Source organism: Triturus cristatus, chromosome 11, assembly GCF_964204655.1.
Source record: "Triturus cristatus chromosome 11, aTriCri1.1, whole genome shotgun sequence".
Lineage (NCBI taxonomy): Eukaryota > Metazoa > Chordata > Amphibia > Caudata > Salamandridae > Triturus > Triturus cristatus.
Genome location: NC_140594.1, coordinates 809,336,132 through 809,356,931, shown reverse-complemented (window position 1 = coordinate 809,356,931; position 20,800 = coordinate 809,336,132). Strand labels below are relative to the sequence as shown.

At 46.2% G+C, this 20,800-nt stretch overlaps 1 protein-coding gene across 4 annotated transcripts in view; it reads right to left on the bottom strand.

Annotated features, from left to right (window-relative positions):
- Window positions 1–20,800, bottom strand: part of PIK3CB (phosphatidylinositol-4,5-bisphosphate 3-kinase catalytic subunit beta) — a 965,971-nt gene that overhangs the window by 154,987 nt on the left and 790,184 nt on the right. For all 4 annotated transcript variants that reach the window (XM_085634521.1, XM_085634524.1, XM_085634523.1 and 1 more), the window contains one exon: window positions 12,274–12,452. In XM_085634521.1, the coding sequence (XP_085490647.1) occupies window positions 12,274–12,452 (179 nt within the window). The remainder of the gene's footprint in view (window positions 1–12,273; window positions 12,453–20,800) is intronic.

Below are 20,800 nucleotides of genomic sequence, written 5' to 3'. Positions count from 1 at the left end.
TCCTTTGATATAAGAGGGATCTGAAGGAGCAGGTTTATACTTTTTTCGATACGTGGGTTAAGGACCTTGGCTCTAACTGGGTCTTTAAAAACTTCTGCCGCATGTTTTACTACCCCTTTAAGCATGGGCAATATGGAGGTGGACCTCTGTGTAGTATCGAATGTGTCCAGGAGGAAATCTTCAACCACAGGGTCATGATGCATGTCCACGCCATGATAATGTGCTGCTCTTTGCAGAAGATGGTTAAACCCTAATGAATCTTCTGGTGGAGATGGTCTAGACGGGTAAATGTCGTCTTGTGGCATGTTGGGGATATATGGTAATCGTCCCATGGATCTGGAGATCCTGTAGGGGTGGGGTCTTGTGGCACATCCCCTGTATCATAGTATGGGTCCCCTTGATCATCATCGTCTGGCGACGGAGTAGGAGAGCGATGAGGTGGGGGTGGAGAGGGTGGAGGTGGGGAAGGAGGAGGTGGTAGAGGAGGAGGGGAAGGAATTCTGAATGGAGAGGTAGCAGAGTCCTTCCTCTTTAGAGGTGGAGGCGGATCAGGCTTGTCCAAATGCCTCTTTCTAGTAGAGAGTATCAAATGTCCAGTTTTTGGATCCTTGGTGAGAGTTTTTTGCCATGGATCCGGTGTGAAAAGCTCAGGTGAGGTAGTTTGGTCGGTCAGCACCGAAGGCGTCGGGGCCGATGACTTTTTAGGTTTTTCCGTGCCGGTTTGGTGTTTAGAAACCAGCTTGGGACCCTCCAGTCTCTTGGTCGGTGCCGAGATGAGTTTCGGCTTGGAAGCGTCGGCGCCGGTGCCCTTGTGTGGCTTGGTGGGCACCGAAGATGGCGTCGGTGTCGAAGGGCTGGGTTTCGACCCCGAGGGGTCGGCGCGGAGCTCGGTGTCGAGGTAGCGGCCATCATCTTTTTCGTTGCCGAAGTATGTTTTTCGGCACCGCTGGGAGGCTGGCTCGAGCCCGAGCCACCGGAAGGCTTACTCGGCTTCTTCACCGGGCCCGAAGGTGGGGTGTATGAAGCAGTGTCTCTGGCCTTGCCTAGGCCCGGAGGCAAAGGCGTGACCGAAGCCTTTTTGGGTGTCTGCGCGGGTGTGGGAGGGGGTAGATTGGTACGCACGACCCTCTGTGCCGGGGTGATGTCCTCCACATCTGACTCGTCGGCCTCGGAAGCGCTGATGAGGTCCTCTTCGGTACGATGTTGTTCCGGATCGTCGATGTCGTCTCCGAAGATGTCGACTGGAATGGACGTCGAGGAGTGTGCCATGTTCCTTCTGGCTCTTCGGTCCCGAATAGTCTTTTTCGATCGGAAAGACTTACAAGCTGGACAGTCTCGAGCCTCGTGTTCTGGGGAGAGGCAAAGGTGTCCTACCTCATGAAGGTCGGTGTGGGAAAATTTGGACCCACATCGAGGGCACGTTTTAAATGGAGTTATTTCCATGAGCCGGGACCAGAGCCTGGGTAGGCCCGAAGGCCGCCGTCGACGGCTGGAACTGGAGGGTTGTCGATGAATGAAGCGCGTTGATTGAAGAGATCGTGTATCGAAACAATACAGCGATTAGGGTGAGGATTAGCGTCGATGGTCGAACTGGAAGCTGTTCCGAAACGGAGAGCGAAGATCACATCCGAGCCCGATGACGGAAAAAAACTGAGGATGGAGCCGAAGCCCATGCGCAATACGATCCAAAGGAGGAGTCACCGACCTCGTGACTTTCAAAGACTTTCAAAGAGGAAAAACAAACTGCAAACATCCGGGCCCAACACCAGATGGCGATAGATGCAAAAGTGTGTAATCTGCAGCTCATATGCCTCGAACCAACTGTTTCCACATGCATTCTTAAACCTATACACCTAGTCAATTAACCATTCACACATCTATGCATAGTTACACACACCCCATCCAAACACACACAAACTCAGTGTCCCATACAAATACTCACCCAACTAATCAATAACTAACATACACACTCATGTAGTTAGTGACCAACTGATGCAGCATGTTATACAATAGAGATAGTGATGTACACATTCACATAGTTTAGTTACTAAGCCATGTATTAAGTGAGACACTTAATTACTCACTTAAACAGACAGTCAGACAGCTACTAAGTCCTCCATCCAGACCGTTATATATCCACTCAATCTTCAATATAGATTGGTGTATATATATATATAATACATATTTAAATTTCAAACTAAACCCCATTCACTGGATGATGTCATCAGTGATGTCACTGACCATGTCATGAATGATGTAATATGTGACATCATCTGCAGTGCATTGCGGGCGCGCGAGTTATAGTTAGCAGAACTAACTATAACGGAGGAATTTCTATGGTTTTGTACGAGTGAAATGTACAGCTAACTATAACACCCCTGAAACCTATGTTTTTTTCTGTGAATATACATACATATATATATATATACACACACACACATACATAGATATATATATATATATATAATATATATACATACATACATACATATATATACACATATATATATGTTAAACTTCACTCAAGAAGTCAAAAACTGATTCGGGTATCCAAAGTATTTGTTTTGATGCCCTTCAGTTGTGTACTTTGGATTAGGATTCAATCATGAAAACTGGAAATTAAAAAAAGCATTGGAGTATGCCAACAAACCACTGCGGTCTGTAAACAAACATTTGAAATTGTATGTACAAGAAAGAACTTCACATTTTAATTTCATTTTACAAGATCAACTTCTACACAACTTGGTCATCATTGCTGGTAACATTTAGTGTGGAATGGTGTGGTTGTTTCTGAGCTGCAGGTGAGAACATGTTCAATCTTAAGCAACAAGTAACTCAATCATCCAACCTAAAAAATTAAATGGTTGAACCAATAAGTAAGAATATGGCATTTAATAAGGTTAACTCAAAATAAAACTGGTGTCTTAACACAAGAATTATTTTCTAGCCCTAACTTTGCAGTTACTGTAGGAATAGAACTACATAATTTGTAAGAACACCTTCGGGCAGCAAAAAAAAAAAAAATGGCCAAATACCTTTCTGTAAGCTTTGGAAAACTCCCAGGACACTGTTATAAGGTAGGCTGCACAATGGTAAACCAAAGACCCCGTAAACGTATCTTAGTCTCAACCTTGAGTTACATGGGCAGAGGTGTACAGAGAACGCAGTGTGGGGGTGTGAAAAATAACAACTCCAAAAAAGGAATACTGATAAGAGTTAAATCAAAGTCAAACTAAAGTCGTGAAAGTAATAAAATATTACCTAAACTAAATATCACACAAATGGTAAAGGGAAAGTGGGAAAAATGGACACAGCTGTATTGATGGAAGTTGACAGAACAAGTATTCACATAGGTTTCTTTGATAGTCACTGACATTGAAAAGAATTTGCTAGGCACTTCTATGTGTCTTTCAGAAAGACCCAGGCATAACATAGTTCAATTGTCAAGCGTGAACAGCAGGGAAAGACCTGATTAAACAAAGTTAGGTCCTAGTTGTTTCATGGAGCTCATTACTTCTCCAGTAAGAGAGGCCCAAATAACTTACTTGATAAGGGACCAACAACGGGTCCAACAATGTCTGGAATAATGGTGAGGTTGCTCTTGTTTAAGAGGACAAAAACAAAAAAATATAAAAAGACCTCTCAACGCTAAAAGATGTCTCCGCTGTTAAATGGATAACATTAACCACAAAACAAAATCTGGGTCTTATATTGTGTGAATATGCTTTCATTACCCATCTTGTCCTTTGTTCGGTCACTAGGTGCAGTACTGGAATCCAGCAGCTTTGGTAAGACTTACGTTATCAAGCAACACTACGCCACACAGTTCGAGTTGAAGCCACTCCACCATAGGCAGTTGTCTCTTCCCATTTTCCCCAGAGTGCTGCCTCATTGTCTTGCCAGTGTACCATTTGATGTAGGAGAAGACAATGAGCAAACTGATCCGTAGGCCTACTGTGGAAAACAGGTGCCTCCTAAAAGAGTGCTCTGAAAATTATTAGATCATATATCTCTGCTGCCTTTGACACGCTCAAACACAATATTTTGATCTTCAGGCTATCGAAGGTAGGAGTGTGTTTACTAGCATTGTAATGATGCAAAACGTATTTAGAAGATAAAGCCCAAGACTTACAACTCCAGCAGTTTTGATCTGCATTCAAGTAAGTCAGACATGGAGTGCTGCAGGGTTCTCCCTAGAGTCAACCTTGTTTAACGTTTGTCTAATACCACTAGCCCTTTTGAGTAGATCTACCAGCATAAAATTTATGACATATGCCGACCACACAAAGCTTTGTTTTACTGTTCACGATTCTTATAAATTCCCCATAGAGTTTTTCACAACTACATGCATGAAATATTTACCTGGCTTAATGAAAATTCACTGAAATTGTTCCACAGGGAAAACCACATATTATCCTACTATTGATTTCTAGCATTTTGAGGACAATGCTGCACCACTAGTCATGGAATCAGTTAGGTAATTTGGAGGTCCAAATGGATAGTGATCTGCCTCTAACCAGCCATGCAAGTAGGCTATCTTCCATCTGCTCTTTGATGAGAGTAATAGGACCAAATCCTTCAATTTTACCTTGTCAATAACATCCTCTAGTAGCGCAGAGTGGATTAGACAATTGCAATTTATTCTATTCAGATACCTCTGCATAGTTAATAAAGAAGTGGTGAAAGGGAACGTCCCATGCTGTCTAAAAGTATGCAACTAACTTGCATTTAATTGTATGCTTTTAAAAGTCAGTGTGAAGTAATGCTAAATTTGTAGATGTTTAAGTTCCATTGCACATCCCGGCTTCCTTTTTTTTGCAGTTTTATATAGGGCGAAATTGACCGAAGGGTATTGAAGTGATTTACATGAGCACCAGTTACATTATACAAGGTCACATTCATTGTTTATTTTTGTAAAGCAAGGAGACATTAAGGTATTTGTCCAGAATCACAGGATGTTGAGCCAACACCAAGACTCCAACTTGGTTCTCCAGTTCAGAGATTGTCAGCTCAGGCCCAACCCCGAGAGAAGGGGGGGCGGGTGCGGGGGCGCAAGGATAAGGAAGAGTAAGGGGCCCCCAGGGATCCTCAGGGCACAACCCATGGGGGACTGCACTCCCTCCCTCCCTCCCTCATCTGTCACTAACAGTTAACAGTGACAGACACCCTATTTAGAGTTCTGGGGAACATTCCTAAGTGTCTACCGAAGGTGCACACAAATCCACCTTAGGCAAGTGCTCAAGAGACATAGTGGGCTGTGGCTTCTTGGCCACCAACAGTCTAGCATATCACCCCATACCTTGAGGTCTCTTTGCATTCTCATCCATGCGCACCAGTTGCAAACACTGCTCCTCTGCCGCTCCCGATTTGTGCAAGTCTGCCCATCAGATCAGCGTGGGATGATTAAAACATGTCCAATGATCAGCTATATGCCGCTTAACTAGCACGAACTCCAACAGGGCAAACTTATTTCATAGGAGTCCCTCGTCGTTTTGACACTTCCAGCAAGCAATGTGAGGTCTATGTCTCTATCGGGACTTGTGCGATCTCCCGCAGCTCATGCAGTACCCTGTCCCAATAAATCCGCAATTTATCACTGTCCCACATCATGTGGAGGACTGCCGCTGGCTCCATCCTACATCTGGTATTTTGCAGGAATTGGCTCGGGTTGCAAGTGAAAGAAATACATCGCTTCTCCAGGAGGAAGGTACAGTTGAAATACAAGTTCTCTGCTGTGGTAGATAGTCCTCTCATACCACTGCTTCAGCTCCATCACAGATTGTACCCACCAGAAACAGGGCAACCATTTAAGGGGACTAGCATATGGGGCCTTACAAAGCACAAGCATGACCGCTTGTTCTCAGACCTCCATGACTTGTCGGACGATAAACTGGCAGTCATCCGATACTCTCAATCCCCTCATCAGACACCCAGGCAAGTCCGACCAAGCACCTCACTTTGCCAGTAGTGCCTTCTCTACATTTGGAAAAACAACAGCTGATGGACAGAATGCAGAACAATGTCATACATTCACCCCAGTACAGAGATTTGGGCCTATATCCATCTTTTATTTGCTCACCATGCCATTCCAGTTTGAACCCAGCCATATGCAAATCAGTCTTGACCCTGTGCCTCATGGGAACAGTCCAGCCCGAACTGGGCCATCTGCACACCACTGCATTGTGTATTGTAGCAGACCTGCAAAGTAATACATCCGCATGTCCAGGAGACCCAGGCCCGCATTCAATTACAGTACCTCCAATTTCACTCTACTCTGCTTACCGTCCCACATCGGGGACACCAGAAAACTGTTCAGCCAGGTGAAAGGCGGTCCCGGCATAGGGAAGAGGGAAGTCTGCAGAACAGAGGCAGAGCGGGAGCAACACCATCCTACTCAAAGGCACTTATGACAGAGAGAGGCAGGTGATTCCAGAAACAGATCAAGGATTCCAGAGAGTCAAGAACCCTACCCATGTTCAGGCGGTAATGGCCTTTGGCATAATGGGCTACCTGTATACCCAGGTACCGGGCATGATCACACTCCCAGTCGAACCCTATTAGAGAGAGCAGCGGTGCCCACCAGTCCAGTCAGGGGGAAAAGCTTAGACTTCTGGTTGTTGACGCGCAATCCAGAGACCTCCCCGAATGCAGTTATCTCCAGCAGTGCCCCCTCTGATCGCTCTTGGAGAATGGCGTACACTAACGCATCACCAACGTATAGGGAGATGATGTGAGTGCTTAATAGTTATGATTAATTTGGGGTGCACTAATTTGTGATGCGCACTCTCTGCTTTTCCAGAAGACCAAAATCTGCCTTAATGTACATACCCAGGTATAGCACAAAGTCTGACTTGCTGGTGTGTTGGACAATATCGTTCAGCAATGAAACCTATGTAGCATCCTTGCACACAAAGTAACACTCAAGATCAGGACTACAAGAGAGACTGGCTAGTCTCCAGATAGTCGGAAAAAACACTTGCGCTCTGTCACAGTGATGGGGGGAACAGGGCATTAGAACCATGAACACACTGGTCACTGCCCTGGACAATGGATGCCACTTCTGGTCTAGGGGAAGGGCGAGACAGGAATTGAACACCTTGCCCTGGGATACGGATGAAGGGTGAACGTGCACAGGGATATCCTGCGTAGGAGTAGATAGGTTTTGCACCATACCTACCTGTGACTGTGTGGTGCTACTGTGGGTCTAGGCATGGGAACTCGATATCTGGCGAAAAGCAGGGATCGGATCCTGCAGCCGAGCTGACTTCAGCGCAATGTCAGGAGCCCACCACGAGTTCCCTACAACAATGAGGTGCTCTTTGCTACATCTGGCGACCTAGAGAGCCCCCCCCCCCCGGTGGCACCCCATACTCTCATGGTCAGCGCAGTATCAGGAGCCCACCTTGAGCATGCAGGAGGGAAGCTTTTAGTGCTGCAGCATGTCCCTGTCCTGCTTCAGGCTTTCTGCGTTGATCTTAGCATTAACAAGATCTCGCTTGTGTGTGCAGCTCTCAGCAGCCATTTTTAAGTCAGGCGGATCAGACTATAAGCATTGAGGGAGCCACAGCAGCCATTTTGAAGTCAGGCGCTACTACTCTTACCACTTTTGGCAGCTGTACAGAGGAGCAAAGCATAAAATAAAAGTAAAAAGGACTGTACCTACACAGCAGCCATAAGCATACCTGAAGCACGGTTTCCCTTCAGCAACAGACAGCAAGCAGTGCCCATGTACTGGTGATACCAACATGTCTGACAGTAACGACAGCCTAATGCCGAGCTCTATATTCAGACACTCTTTACCATTTGATCTATTGGATTCTCAGACCAAGTGCGCACGATGGAATAAGTGGATCAGGTGATTTAAACACTATCTGCGGCCCACCTGCACAAACTACGTAGATGAACAGGCCAAAGATCAATTCCTGAGCCTTGTTGGTGATGGGGTTGAAGATCTGCTAGTAACATTCCTTCCTAACTCTTTTACGACCTACAAAGGCCTAATAAAATGTCTCACAGACCGCTTCGACCCCCAGCGGAATGTTGATTTCGAACGATACACATTCACTACTACGGCAGGCCAACTAGCAGACAAGTCCCTGCAATACAACTACAATAACTCGTGACCTACTGAGAGTTTGAAGGATGTCACTCAACTGGATTTCAAACTAAAAAGCTGAAAGAAACATACTTGCTAGACAAAACACGGACCATGGCATGGACAGATACTAGGGCCACGTCACACGTCATCTACAAGGAAACTGGGAGCACACGAACATCACAACAGGCTCATCGCATGGCTGGGGACAGGGGCAGACGTGACAAGCCAACAGCACCAGTTAACAAATCGAGAAGGGACGGCTATCAGCGTGGTCTGGAGTACCTGCACGTCAGTGCCTGCCCGTACATGGTACATGGGATAGCAATGCCAGAAGTGCAACAGAGACAATCACTTTGAGAGTGTCTGCATGGGCACACACATCAAGTCTGAGAGTGGGCGATCAGCCCGACCGCAGAAGACTTCGAGCAGACACACCAGGCACATGGAAGCATGCAATCGCAGCTCATCCACTGACTCCAATTCTGTGTTGGTAAGAAAGAAGATCGAACGCCTATACCTCATGACGGATGCCCAAGCGCTACAGCCGCCCTCCGAGCACGTCCAGCTAACTGACAAGCAGCAAATTAAGATGACTGTCACAGTGGATCTACAAGTGGGAAACCATACAATGCAATTTGTACTTGACAGCGGAGCCACATGCAACATTATGTGTGTACCAGAGTATGAAAAAATTATGCATAAGCCTCCGTTGTCGCCCTCCACTGTTGATGTCTTCACACGGGGTTCGAAGCAACCTGTGACGAATATAGGGAAATTCGTGGAGACACACACAATGAAACGTCGGTGCTAGAAGTGCATGTACTCCAGGGAGATATTCCAGCACTGCGTCTACTCCGCAATGTCACGGCTCGAGTGATGGGCCTCCTAGCTATGACTTATCACGTGTCGGAGCATCACAACATCCTGGGAGAGTATCCTGTGCGCCTCAAAGGGCTTGGAAAGCTGAAGAACATTCAAGTCACCCTGCATATCAACAAAGCTTCAAACCGGTAGCTCAGCATCACTACAGAGTTCCAGTGCATCTACAGCCACAAGTAAAGAAAGAACTAAAGAGCCTTCTAGCACAGGACATCGAGCCCGTGGAAGAACCAGCGCCATGAGTGTCTCCCATTGTGGCTATGCCGGAACAAAAAACATACAGAAAATACACATCCGCGTCGACATGCAGCTACCGAACACGGCCGTCAAAAGGGAATGGCACCCAGAACCGCACCTGCATGACCTGGTCAGTTGCTTGACTGAAGTCTGTATGTTGTACAAGCTAGACCGACTCAAAGGCACAGTCAGGTTACATTAACACATTCTCCAATTACTTAGAGCTGTTCTGGTACAAGTTGCTGAGCTTCCGGGTGTCCTCTGCAGCTGAAAATTTTCAAGAGCTGGTGGGTAGAGTGATCAGGCCCATCAAAAACTGTCTGAACTACGATGACATCCTTGTTTTTGGGCGCACAAATGAGGGCATGACCTGGCACAGGTGGAGGATCCCAATAATAGACTAAGACATCTAAATTGTTCACAAACCAGGGATAGCGCACAAACCCGCTGACTACGTCACAGCACCCTCGGAAGCATGCACAGGAGACATTTTTCATGGCCAAGGAATACCTCATTTTGTGCTGTGACAAAACACACCTACTGCGATCATGATAGAGGAACTAGAGCAAGAAACAACAGTCGATGCCACGCAGGAAGCAATCAAAATGATCATGCAGCAACAGAGGTGGAGGTATGTGAACAATAACTACCCAGTCAATGAAGGGGTAAGGAGAGAAGAACTGCATGCATTTAAACAGTTGCAGTAAGAACTGTTGGGCCAGAGAGAGGGATACTTCTTCAAGGTACCAGGATAGTCCTAACATAGTCTCTCCGTTGACAATCAGCCTTGCACACAAGAGCCACAGGGGAATAGTGGCCACAAACAAAATGCTGTGGCACAAAGCATGGTTCCCGGGCCTTGATGACCTGGCAGAGGATATGATCCTAACCTGTCACCTTTGTTAGATCACAGGTGCTCTAGAAACTGGTGGATACTACTAGTAATCATTGATGAATATTCTCATTTCCACATAGTGCGCCAAGTATCCTCAACAACTTCACTGCCAGTCCTACATGAGATATTTGCAGCCTGGGGTGCCCCTCTCAAGCTCAAAACAGACAATGGACCTCTTTTCTCAGCAACAGAATTTCACATGTTCATAGACTATCTAGACATACACCATAAGAAAGTAAGGCTCTTGAGCGACAAGCCAATGGCGTGGAAGAGCACTTCATAGGCAACATCAAAAAGGCAGTCCAGCGAGCATAGCTAGGGCAGATTTCAATTGGTTAAACATTCTGCCAAGTACTTCAGGACTATAGCAACACCCCACAAGGGTCCACGGATGGTGTGCGTCAGAACTGGTACTGGAAAGAAGCAGAACTCTGCCTTAGTGTGAGGCCGAGGCCTCACCAGAGCATAGGGTAATGGAAGCGTGGGACTAGCAAGCCAAGGGGAAGATGAAAAGGCAGGCCGACACATTGCGCCACGCTACCACCTGCTCAAGTTTGGAGACCTGGTCCTGGTACGCCAACTCCGAACACAAAAGTCAGACAGTCCTTCTCCAGCCAGCCACTGAAGGTGACAGATATAAAAGGGACAATGGTCACAGCAGCTGCGGGACCATTTTCCATCACATGGAATAGCTCTCATTTCAAAGAGTTTCAGATGTTAGATGAGGAGGAAGGAGAAGGAAGCACAGGCACTAAAATGCGACCACTGGAATTGAAGGACCACCTCCAGAGGAAGGAGGAGCACTTAGTGATGTGGCAGAAGGAGAAGAACCAGGCGGCCAGCGTCACTCTGGGAGGGAGAGGCCGCGCCCATTGAGAGCTACTCGGAAGCCCAGATAACTGACTGAGGAAATGTGATGCTTACGTCAACGGAGTAGCTGCCGGGTGACATCAGCTACTATATATTTTATTTATTTTCTTTTCTCCATCTCTTTCTCTTTTATTTTCTCTCTTGTTGGTTTTCTCTCTCTTCCCTTTCCTCCTCCTTTCATCTCTGGGTAATACGTTATTTTGTCGTGGGGGGGGGGGATGAGATGTCGCAGTGGCGTGAGGGGACAGGACATTAAGACCATGAACACACTGGTTACTACTGTGGACACCTGACCCCGTTTCTGGTCTAGGGAGGAGCAAGAGATAAATGGGACACTTTGCCATGGGATACAGAAGGCGGGTGACATGCACGAGGGTATCCAGCTTAGGAATAAAGTAGTCTTGCATCGTACCTGCTTGTGTCTGTATAGTGCATCTCTGGGCCGAGGCACGGGGACACAACTCACTTGACACATTACTGGGCAATATCAGTGAGCTTACTACACACCTAGGCAGTTAGTAATAGTCAGGAGCCACGCAGAAAAGCAAAGCAGAAATACAGGACCACTAACAAAGCTTGACACAGTAGGACAAATATTCATAATTATAAACAAGAACCCAGTATATACACTGAAACCCGTGGATCTTGCATCATATACAAACTGTAAGATAATGTAAAGCACCTAAAATAAACCACATACTTCGACCACTAATCACTGAGCGAATTGCACGGTACATTTCGTGAAAGTTCTGTGACTGGCTAGGTTGAGAATAGCCCCTTCCAAAAAGGACCTTTATTTTGAAAGCCTCTGCCGATTATTTTTACCCGCTTTTTGTGTTATATACTTTGCAAACTTGAGTTAAGATCATAAACTTTGGAATGTTTAAAAAAACTTGGGGAAGTTTCTGGACTTGATATGCAGCCCACCCCTACTGGGAATCTGATGGTAGAAAATGCTGAAGCTGTTGGTAGGACTGGTGTGTTCTAAGAGGAGGTAAGTCGCTTCATGGCATGGAGGCTCGGAAGAGTAATTGGAAGCTATAAACATCTCTTGTGAGAGAGGAGTGCCAGATATACAACTTTGTCTACCAATCGAATACATTTTACACAGTTCCTTGTTTAAGTCACACTGTACTGCAGAGAAACCCCGGACCACATCAAAGGTGGATATTAAATAAGGCCTATTTTTTTTCAAATATACCATCAATGTAAACTTCCACCTAACTATTTAACATTTTACATTAAAAAAACAAGTAGAATAAATCAATTTTCAAGGTTACCTCGAGGAACTTACTTTAAGTCTGAGAGTGTCACGCTGGGATTTAATGGTGACTGAAAGTTGGAGAGAGCATTTCGGTACCCACTTTGCTTTATACAGGAATGCATGACCTCTTTTCCTTTGGCTCGATTTAACTTTGCCACATTCAGTTTTATTAGATCATTGAGAGTTTTCATCTTACTGAGTGCTTCAACCTGAAATAATCCGAAAAACATATTCTACACCTTTTTGAAATCAAACACTTTGGTGCATAAAAACAATTACAAAACATCACAATAAAGACTTTGTAACTGAAGGAGCAGCTATATACATTTATACATTTTGAAAAGGATTTTTTTGCATTGACTGAACTTTAATGCATACTTATTCTCATACAATTTCCAGATCTTCACAGTTTTTATAATTGCTCTTTATTGAAGAATTTATATACCAGGAAAGACCGCAATCACGATCATTTATATATTGAATACAGGACCCAGTTCATACAATTCGAAACAAACCACAGCAGGTTGGGCCACAGGAAGCACAGTCTCCAAGATTGATGTGGACAGGAGGAGGGTCAAACAGTGTAAAGAGGTTAAGCGATGGACTGTTGTCAAGCACGGTGAGTAGTTGTTGTGCAGTGCACAACACGTCATTGGAAGCAACTAAGTGGGGGAGACCAATCCAAAGAGAGGGCGCCGCCAAGTCTCAGGCCTCTGCTTGGTCTGTGAAGAAGAGGGACCTACCCTGGTGGGTGATCCAGGGCCTGGCTGGGAACAACAGGCCATACTTCAGTCCCATATGACAGAGTCTACATTTTACCCTGAGGAACAAGGTTCTCTGCTTCTCGACGACCAGGATGTAATCCGGGAGAATTAGAGCTTTACTGTTATCCACCCAAAAGTGGCAGGCCTGCATGGCCGCTCGCAGGATGACGTCTATCACGGAAGCTGAGGAGTTTAGCCACCACAGGCCTAATTTGAGGCCCTCTGGGATAGCATCCTCCTCAAAACCCGGTGTGCCTGCTCCAAGGACAAATAAATGGACAGGCCATGTGGTGACATAGTTCCTGCCAACTACACTTCCAGATAACTACCAATCTAGTATCGGAAGACGGTACTCCAAGCCTTAATTATATAGAGGCTGGATTACGTTAACATCTAGTACCTGGGCCTACCTGAGTACTTACTGAATCGTCTGCAGGTGGTTCATAATGTTGGGTCCAGAGCTATTCTCATGGTGTGACACAGAGCACGTATGACGATCCACCTGAAGGCCTTGCACTGGCTACCGGTCCAGAAGAGGATCCAGTTTAAAGCTCTGGTTTTGGCTTTTCAGGCCTTTCAAGGCACAGGCGCCGTACATCTCAGGAGATGGGTCCAGCACTACGTGCCGCAACAAGCCTTTAGTCCACAGTGCAGTCTCTGATAATCATTCCTAGGTTTGCCCGCTCTCGTGTGGGCGGTCGCTCCTTTCAAGTGCTGGCTGCCCGCTCACGGCACCATTCTGCCTCTTCACCTCAGGCACGTCCAGGACCTGCTTACTTTAAGGAGACTGCTAAAAACCTGACTTTTCCAGCAATAATTCTCTGTGTTTGGTTTGGCCTTTGGTTTCCTGTCTTTCGGTGGTCCTTTAGTGCAGTGACACTCTGTGGAGTAGCCGTGTGCTTTAGAAGTACCTATTTTCATTTCATTGCATAAGTTACCATGTCCTGCCTCGCTACACCCTAAGCAGACCCACTAAGCAAATGTTGCAGTGGTGCGCCTAGACCCATTTGTCCTCCACCCTGTCCTCCACCCTGTCCTCCAGGATGCAAAGTCGATATGAGAGCTCCCACACATGTTGTTGAAGGTTTATTATCTGGGGCTGCATCTGTCACAGTAATGACTCTGGCTGGGTCAGCCTCTTGCCCAGTTTTTTTGATCTTCAGAAAGTAGGCCTACTTCTACGGCCAATGCATCTATCTTCGCCACCATTAAGGTTCTTGAGGAGTTCACTGCCTCCAGGATTTGGGCAATTCCACCAGGACCGGAAGCGGAGGCCACTGGTTGTGACCTGGGTGCACTGCCCGACGTGTAAGCAACCATATTCTCAGTCTGTGTACTTACGTCTGGGAGTGGCATAGTGGTTGGTGGCAGTTTGGTTGTTTGTTTCCCATCGCTGGCTCAAGGTCTGGAGGCAGTTCTCAGGAATGGAGCATTCCAGGACCACATGGGGACAGCCACTCACCTACCCTTAACAGTCAGCAGACAGTCTGCTTACCCACCAGACATGGTAAGGCAGTACAAGCAGCTGTCCACTGTGGGGGAAGGCCAAGGGTGTGTGGTGCCAAACTCCAGCTGCCTTCCAGGTCACAGGTGGGAACACCTGGTTGGCTGTGTCAGTTCAAAGGGGGGGGGGGGGGGGGGGGGGCACAGCCACTGCCCCTTCCCGACAGGAACACAGAGCCCACAGCACTGGTCCAGACCACTCTGGTTCAGCCATCCACTTCTGGCATGCAAAGGGTGGCACCTCAGATTCAAACCTCCCCCGCCATGCCCAAGCTTCTGAATAGTCCATATGGCCCCTCTGCTTCTCGCGCAGGGGCCCATCAATTTTGGGGGTTGGAGGGGAACAAACCTGGGCCCTCCCAGGACTGTGCGGGACCTCGGCCACACCCAATGCCAGGAATTACTTGGGGGGGGGGGGGGGGGGGTTTGATGGGGCTTCAGCACTTACATTTGACACGGTTGGGTCCCCGCCGTTTTGTTTGTGGGGCCCCCAGAGAGCCGGTGCTGCACTCCTGATGTGGTAAACCTCAACCTCGGCCGGTCCTACAACCTGCGATACACTGAGCTGCAGCTCTGCAAGGATACAGCCCATCACCGCCGGGGGTTATAGATGCTCGACCTATTGGGTCCTGGGACTACCACTGCCTGGATGAAAGAGGAAAGAAGCAGTGGTCCAGCAGATCTCTTTCAGCTGTGGTCGCCATTATCATATGTTTTTAATTTAAGTTTATTAACAGTTAAAAACGTACAGGTGTATCAATCAAGCAACCATTTCACTGACTATCGCAGTTAAAAGAAGGTAACAACCGTGACGTAACCAATACATTCTAAGCAAATTACATATGCTCTAATGTATATAGAGAACAACTGGAGTCTAAAGATAGTCGGCACACGGGCTAAACCACGTCCCCGACACCTCCGATAATGGTAAAGGATTTAGTTTAATCTGATTTTCATAAACGGGTTTACTTTAGTGGGGCGATTTGGTGTATTTTTTTAAGAACTAATCCCCCCTGATTATCCTACAATATCGGTCTTTTACAAACTCTCAGCCAAAATAACAATGCACAGGCAGGTTAGCAAACAACTCATTGACAAAATGACAGATTATTTGTAAATACTAATAATGATACTTTGCACTGATAGTCAAATGATTATCTATGGTCCTTGCATAATGGTCTTTTGTTGACTGAGTTTCTATGACATATTTTCTGTTCATTATTTGCGTTTACAGCCATAAAGTAGTTAAATGCAGTCACATGTTAAACTTCATGAGCTCTCAGCCATACCGATCTGAAGAGTAGAATGAGCATAGCTGCTTCTTAACTAAGGCAACGATAGCTCTGAGGAATAAGAAACTCACCAGCTCTGCGGGTATACACACGAGACATGATAAATACTCAAAGAATCCTGCACAACGTCTTAGAATAATTGGACGGGCTTAGATTGAAATGTATGGCTTCCTTCTTTTGCAACATAGTCGGGCACAACAGAATTGTAAGAAGTCATAATTGTTTGGGCAAGAACAGCTATATTAACTAAGTTTATGCGAGTCTGATTGCTCAGTGGACTAATGCACCCACAGCTGTAGCCTATGATGTGTTTAAATTCTCATTTTATTGAAGAGTTATGAACAATCCAACTCAAGTAAGAAATGCATCGACACAAATGAGGCGAGAAATTAACTCCAGAAGTTAGCTACATGTGATGCAAAATTGAAGTCTTATTAGACCGCTCTACGTTTGTGATTCATTCGAGATACCTACACCGTTTCTTGGTACAAAAACAAATTCAGAAAAAACAGGCAATAACATGATGAGTTGTTAACACTTAGTTGACAATAAGATGATGCAGGGTAGCAACTCATCAACCATAGGAACACAGACCCTTCTGACCCCTGTGCAATTTGGGAGTACCCAGCATAGAAGGTCGATGAAGTCGGCCTGTTTCATTGAATACATTGGAGCTCTCTGTCAGGTCATGAAAATATGCCAACTGATAGTTCACGCACGAAACAGGTAAACCTCATCTGGAAAATAAGAATAAAATCCTACTCATTGTGATCTTAAAAAGCCTTTACTCAAACCTGGAGGGTTGGCCGCCATAAACTCACACATTCAGGGAACTTTTCCGCAAAATGGGGATATTGCTCACTTGATGAGAACGAAATCTTGACATCAAATAATACAGATGTCAGGAAACGTGCGAAATTGGTGCCTGAAGGCTGTTGCGAGGGCTGTCTCATGTTAACTTGAGAGATCCCAATGTCAGCTGAGGATCTATGCATGAAATCCATTAGACACAGGGCATCTGGTGTTGAGCAGACAGTCCATAGGAGAAAGAGGAACCATACGGCTCAATGAAGGGAGTCACAGTGTCAGAAAGGGTTTTAAGTGTAACAGTGGCTCTGACTTTTGCCTCCTTTGCTGGTTTATGCAGGCCACGAGGCAAGGGGGCTTTGGCCTTAGCAGAGGGGCCACAGGGAACTCAAAATAAGGTTGGAGGCGTTTAGGAATATTCCAGGCACGAGCTCTGTTCTTTGCAGAAATATGTGCCACAATCTCAATAACCAGTTCACCGAGGGCCTGGAAGTCACTTGCCAAAATCTACACTGATCTGAGGTGTAGTGCAATGACAGAAATTACACACTGGCATGGGAAGTGTTTTAATGGTACAAAATATGCGTCATGACACTAAAGAATAGAGACTACATAACACTCAAAAACAACAATTCTAATCAAGAAATAGTGACCTCCCTCGAGGACTTTCTTTAAAAAGAAAAAACTGTTAAAGCCACATTAAACATGTAAAAGGCACATTCCCAAACGAAGTGTCAATCAAGTGGAAGGCAGAAACCTCTGCTCTTAATAGAGCATTTGTATATGAGGAAACCTTAAATCAATCTGGAGGGCGGCGGGTTATATATATCTGAAAGTTGGCACGTGAGAGCTGAACCCATCAGACAGGATGCTGAGGAAACCATATGCAGTGGGATTATAAAGCAGGGGTCAGCATCTGTCAAAGCCAAAGCCCATTTACGTTTCCTCAATTTCAGGAGCAGGGCAAGTAAGAGGCAGGAGCGAACTAATTGGAGCCCACGCTGTACAAACAGGAACTTTTTTAAGTATTTCTACTTTGAATTTCTTCCGTGTTTGTACAGTTGGGAATTTGCGTGCTCCTTCTGTGAGTGTGCTGACATTGGCTTCCTGAAAAGTGACAAGACAAACGTTACTGTGATGACCTTGCACCATTGTTCGCGCGGTATTTCGCCTCCTCAACTTGTTTCTTCTATTTTGACAATGTCTATGAAAACAAGCATTTCAAGTCATTTCTTCTCAACGTCTGCTCGAGAACAATTTCAGGTTCGTTTAATTGGTGTAAGCAGACTTGAAAATATCACAGTAGGGATTATCGGCAGTCAATGTTCGAGATGTTCAGCAAATGTCACAGGGCAGGCAGGGGCTACTAGCCTCAGGTGTGGAGGCTGGAATGGTTTGCCATCGACATCTCGGTGGTCCGTCATAAAATGGCTCTGCAAACCGGGCCAAGTACAACCCCTTCCACACTTGGTTCTCAGTAGCAGTGATGACAGGCAGTCGCAGGCCTCGCAGGGAGGTTAGAGTAGGCGTATCAACAAGACGTGATCGTCCAGCCCAGTGCTTCTCTTTGTAAAAGAAAAGCACTTTAATTTACTCTAAAACGTCATACTACACATTACAATATGCAGGTACTCTGAGTCTTTACCACAGGGCCAGTGTGCCACAGGCACGGGTACCCTCAAAGTTCCCCCTCGGTCTCTCCCTTCTCTATCAGTACGGCAAATCTGGTGTGGGGCTCAGGTACAGGTGTGAGGCTCCCCCCTCTTACAGCGATCTGCTCGGGCACAGTTTGGCAAGTGCTGTTGTTCTGCTTCAGTGAGGGAGATTGCCAACAAGTCAGAAGCACATCAGTCAAGCTCTGGGGAGTTAATGGTGGATTGACTATCAGCTCCGGGTTCAACTACTCTTGTCCGTACTGGTAGTCTAGCTCCTGCATGATTGGCTTTCTCCTTCCCGCTTCTCTCAGGCAGGGTACTTCCAAGTACTCAAGCCACGGAGATAGCTCTTTAGATCAGATTCCAGGTGATGTCTCCTCACTTCTGGGTAGCTAGCTGGCTGCCAGTCAGACACCAGATCTAGTGGCACAGAAGTTCTCTGGGAGGACTTTGATGAAGAACCCTCTACTTCGTCAGAGATAACTTGAAACTGGAACACATTGCGTAATGGGATCCACATTTATAAAGTACAGGAAACAGGAGAAGTGTATTCTTGGTGTGCAGTCTCAGAACCTGTTTACATCAGGTTTCCTTTCACATTTCCTTCTCAGGCTAACTTTCTAACTCATCATTTGTGTAGAGTGATGCTCTTCAGACAGGGTCATCTCCACGCTGGAGCACCCACAAAAGATACACAAAGACGAGAGCTTTCTGCACCTGGCTTTCAACAACCAAATCAACAGTGATCAGAAAGCAAGACAAAATGCCGGCCTCATCTAAAGAACTCTTCACACTCTGAACAGAGACTGCAGTCCCTCCCATCACACCCACCATCTACAAATGGTAGTATGCATGAAGACTAATCTATACCAATAGGACATTGAACTACTAAGAGGAGGCCTGTCTCCTCTTTTCTCCACTTCAGTGTCTAGATCCACTCCCTTCAGTCTCAGGAACATCAGTAACACGCTTCCACTATACTGGAAAATAACCTTGCCTCCATCTCGAGCACATGAGAAGGCCTGGTACTTCCGCTCTATTTTGGTATTGCGAATGAGTGACGTGAATTTACATATCAATGGTATGCCCGGATCGGAGCAGAGGGGATTAGTTTTCCTGGTACACGCACGCGCACTACCATGAATGCCTCACGCATGCGCAGCCTATTTTGTAGTGAGCCTAGGTCCCGGAACAGGAAATTACCCTGACACGAGTTCTCGTGACCTATTTAAGTGGCGTGTGCTGCCGCTGGCAGTTGATTACTGGCAAACGCAGGGACAGGGTCGATATACCGGTGTGTCTGCCCATGCCTACTTCCAGATAATATGCAGGAGGTTTTGGTGCTAAGCTGCTGGAGCACGTACTTCTGGCCAGTCAGGTAGGATCCTGTGCCAACCCATTACCCTGCCGTTAGAGCCTTTCTACTGTGATTGGGGGTGAGGCTTTCCCATGTATGTAAGGGTTTGGATGGAGTTGGCGAGATTAAGTTAACTGGGCCCAACATATGGTTAATCCGACCACATTTTGGACACTCCATGATGCGACTATTGTTGGATGGGAGATTTTGTAAGATGCCATACATGGTTGTGGTTCCCTCATATATATATGTTTGATGTGTGTCCCTGTTTTGGCTTGGGGTTGATGTGCACACGACTGTGGCACACTTATGTTGTATTAAGTTTTACTGATACACATCCCTGTGATCTGTTTCTTCTCTTCCTTTTTCCTAGATATTGAACTGGAGCAACTGTCACCATACTGAGGGTGTACAGGCCATTGCCCAGACCGTTAACGAGGGTATTTTAAACTGTTTCACCTAATTTTCACGTGCACTCGGTCTTAAGAATCTGGTCCTGACGAAGCGCCACCGACCCTTTTGGGCGAAAGAGGCGCGAAACATGTTGACCTATGATCAATGATCCCTGGGCATAAAGTGCCTTCAGGGTTACAAATTTTTGAGCAGTCTAAATCTGCTCAGGGTACATCTACATAATCAGCTGCATGATGACCCTCCATGCTTTTCACCAATTTTGCACAAACCTTTGTTACTTTTTACCCTCTACATAGAACCCACTCCCCACGCACCCACATGCACCATCCAGCAGTTCTTAAAAGATCTCCGTGAAAGTGACCCTTCGGGGGCCTGTAGGGAATTGCAGCGCCGGCCCTACGAGGAGCAACCGCCCGATGATGAAGCATGACACCCTTTGGGTGTGTGAGGGCAACAGAGGACTTAGAGTGGTCTTCCATTTACCTGAGTGGGTCTCTTTTTCTTTTGTAGGGCCAGGGTGACTTTTTGCACCTGCCCGTAGGAACTTTGTCCTCCTGGTGATATAACTTCCACAATGGTAGTCACAGGCCTCCTACACTCTGGTTTACTCTGACACATTCTATGCTTGTATCACACAGACTATGCACATACATCAAGGCACAAGTGGTAGGATGTTCGCTCAAGGATTTGGGTTAGCTTGTAGCACAAGAACCTCACACCATTGGGACAGTAGCCCATCACTCCTGTGACAAAGATGAAACAATC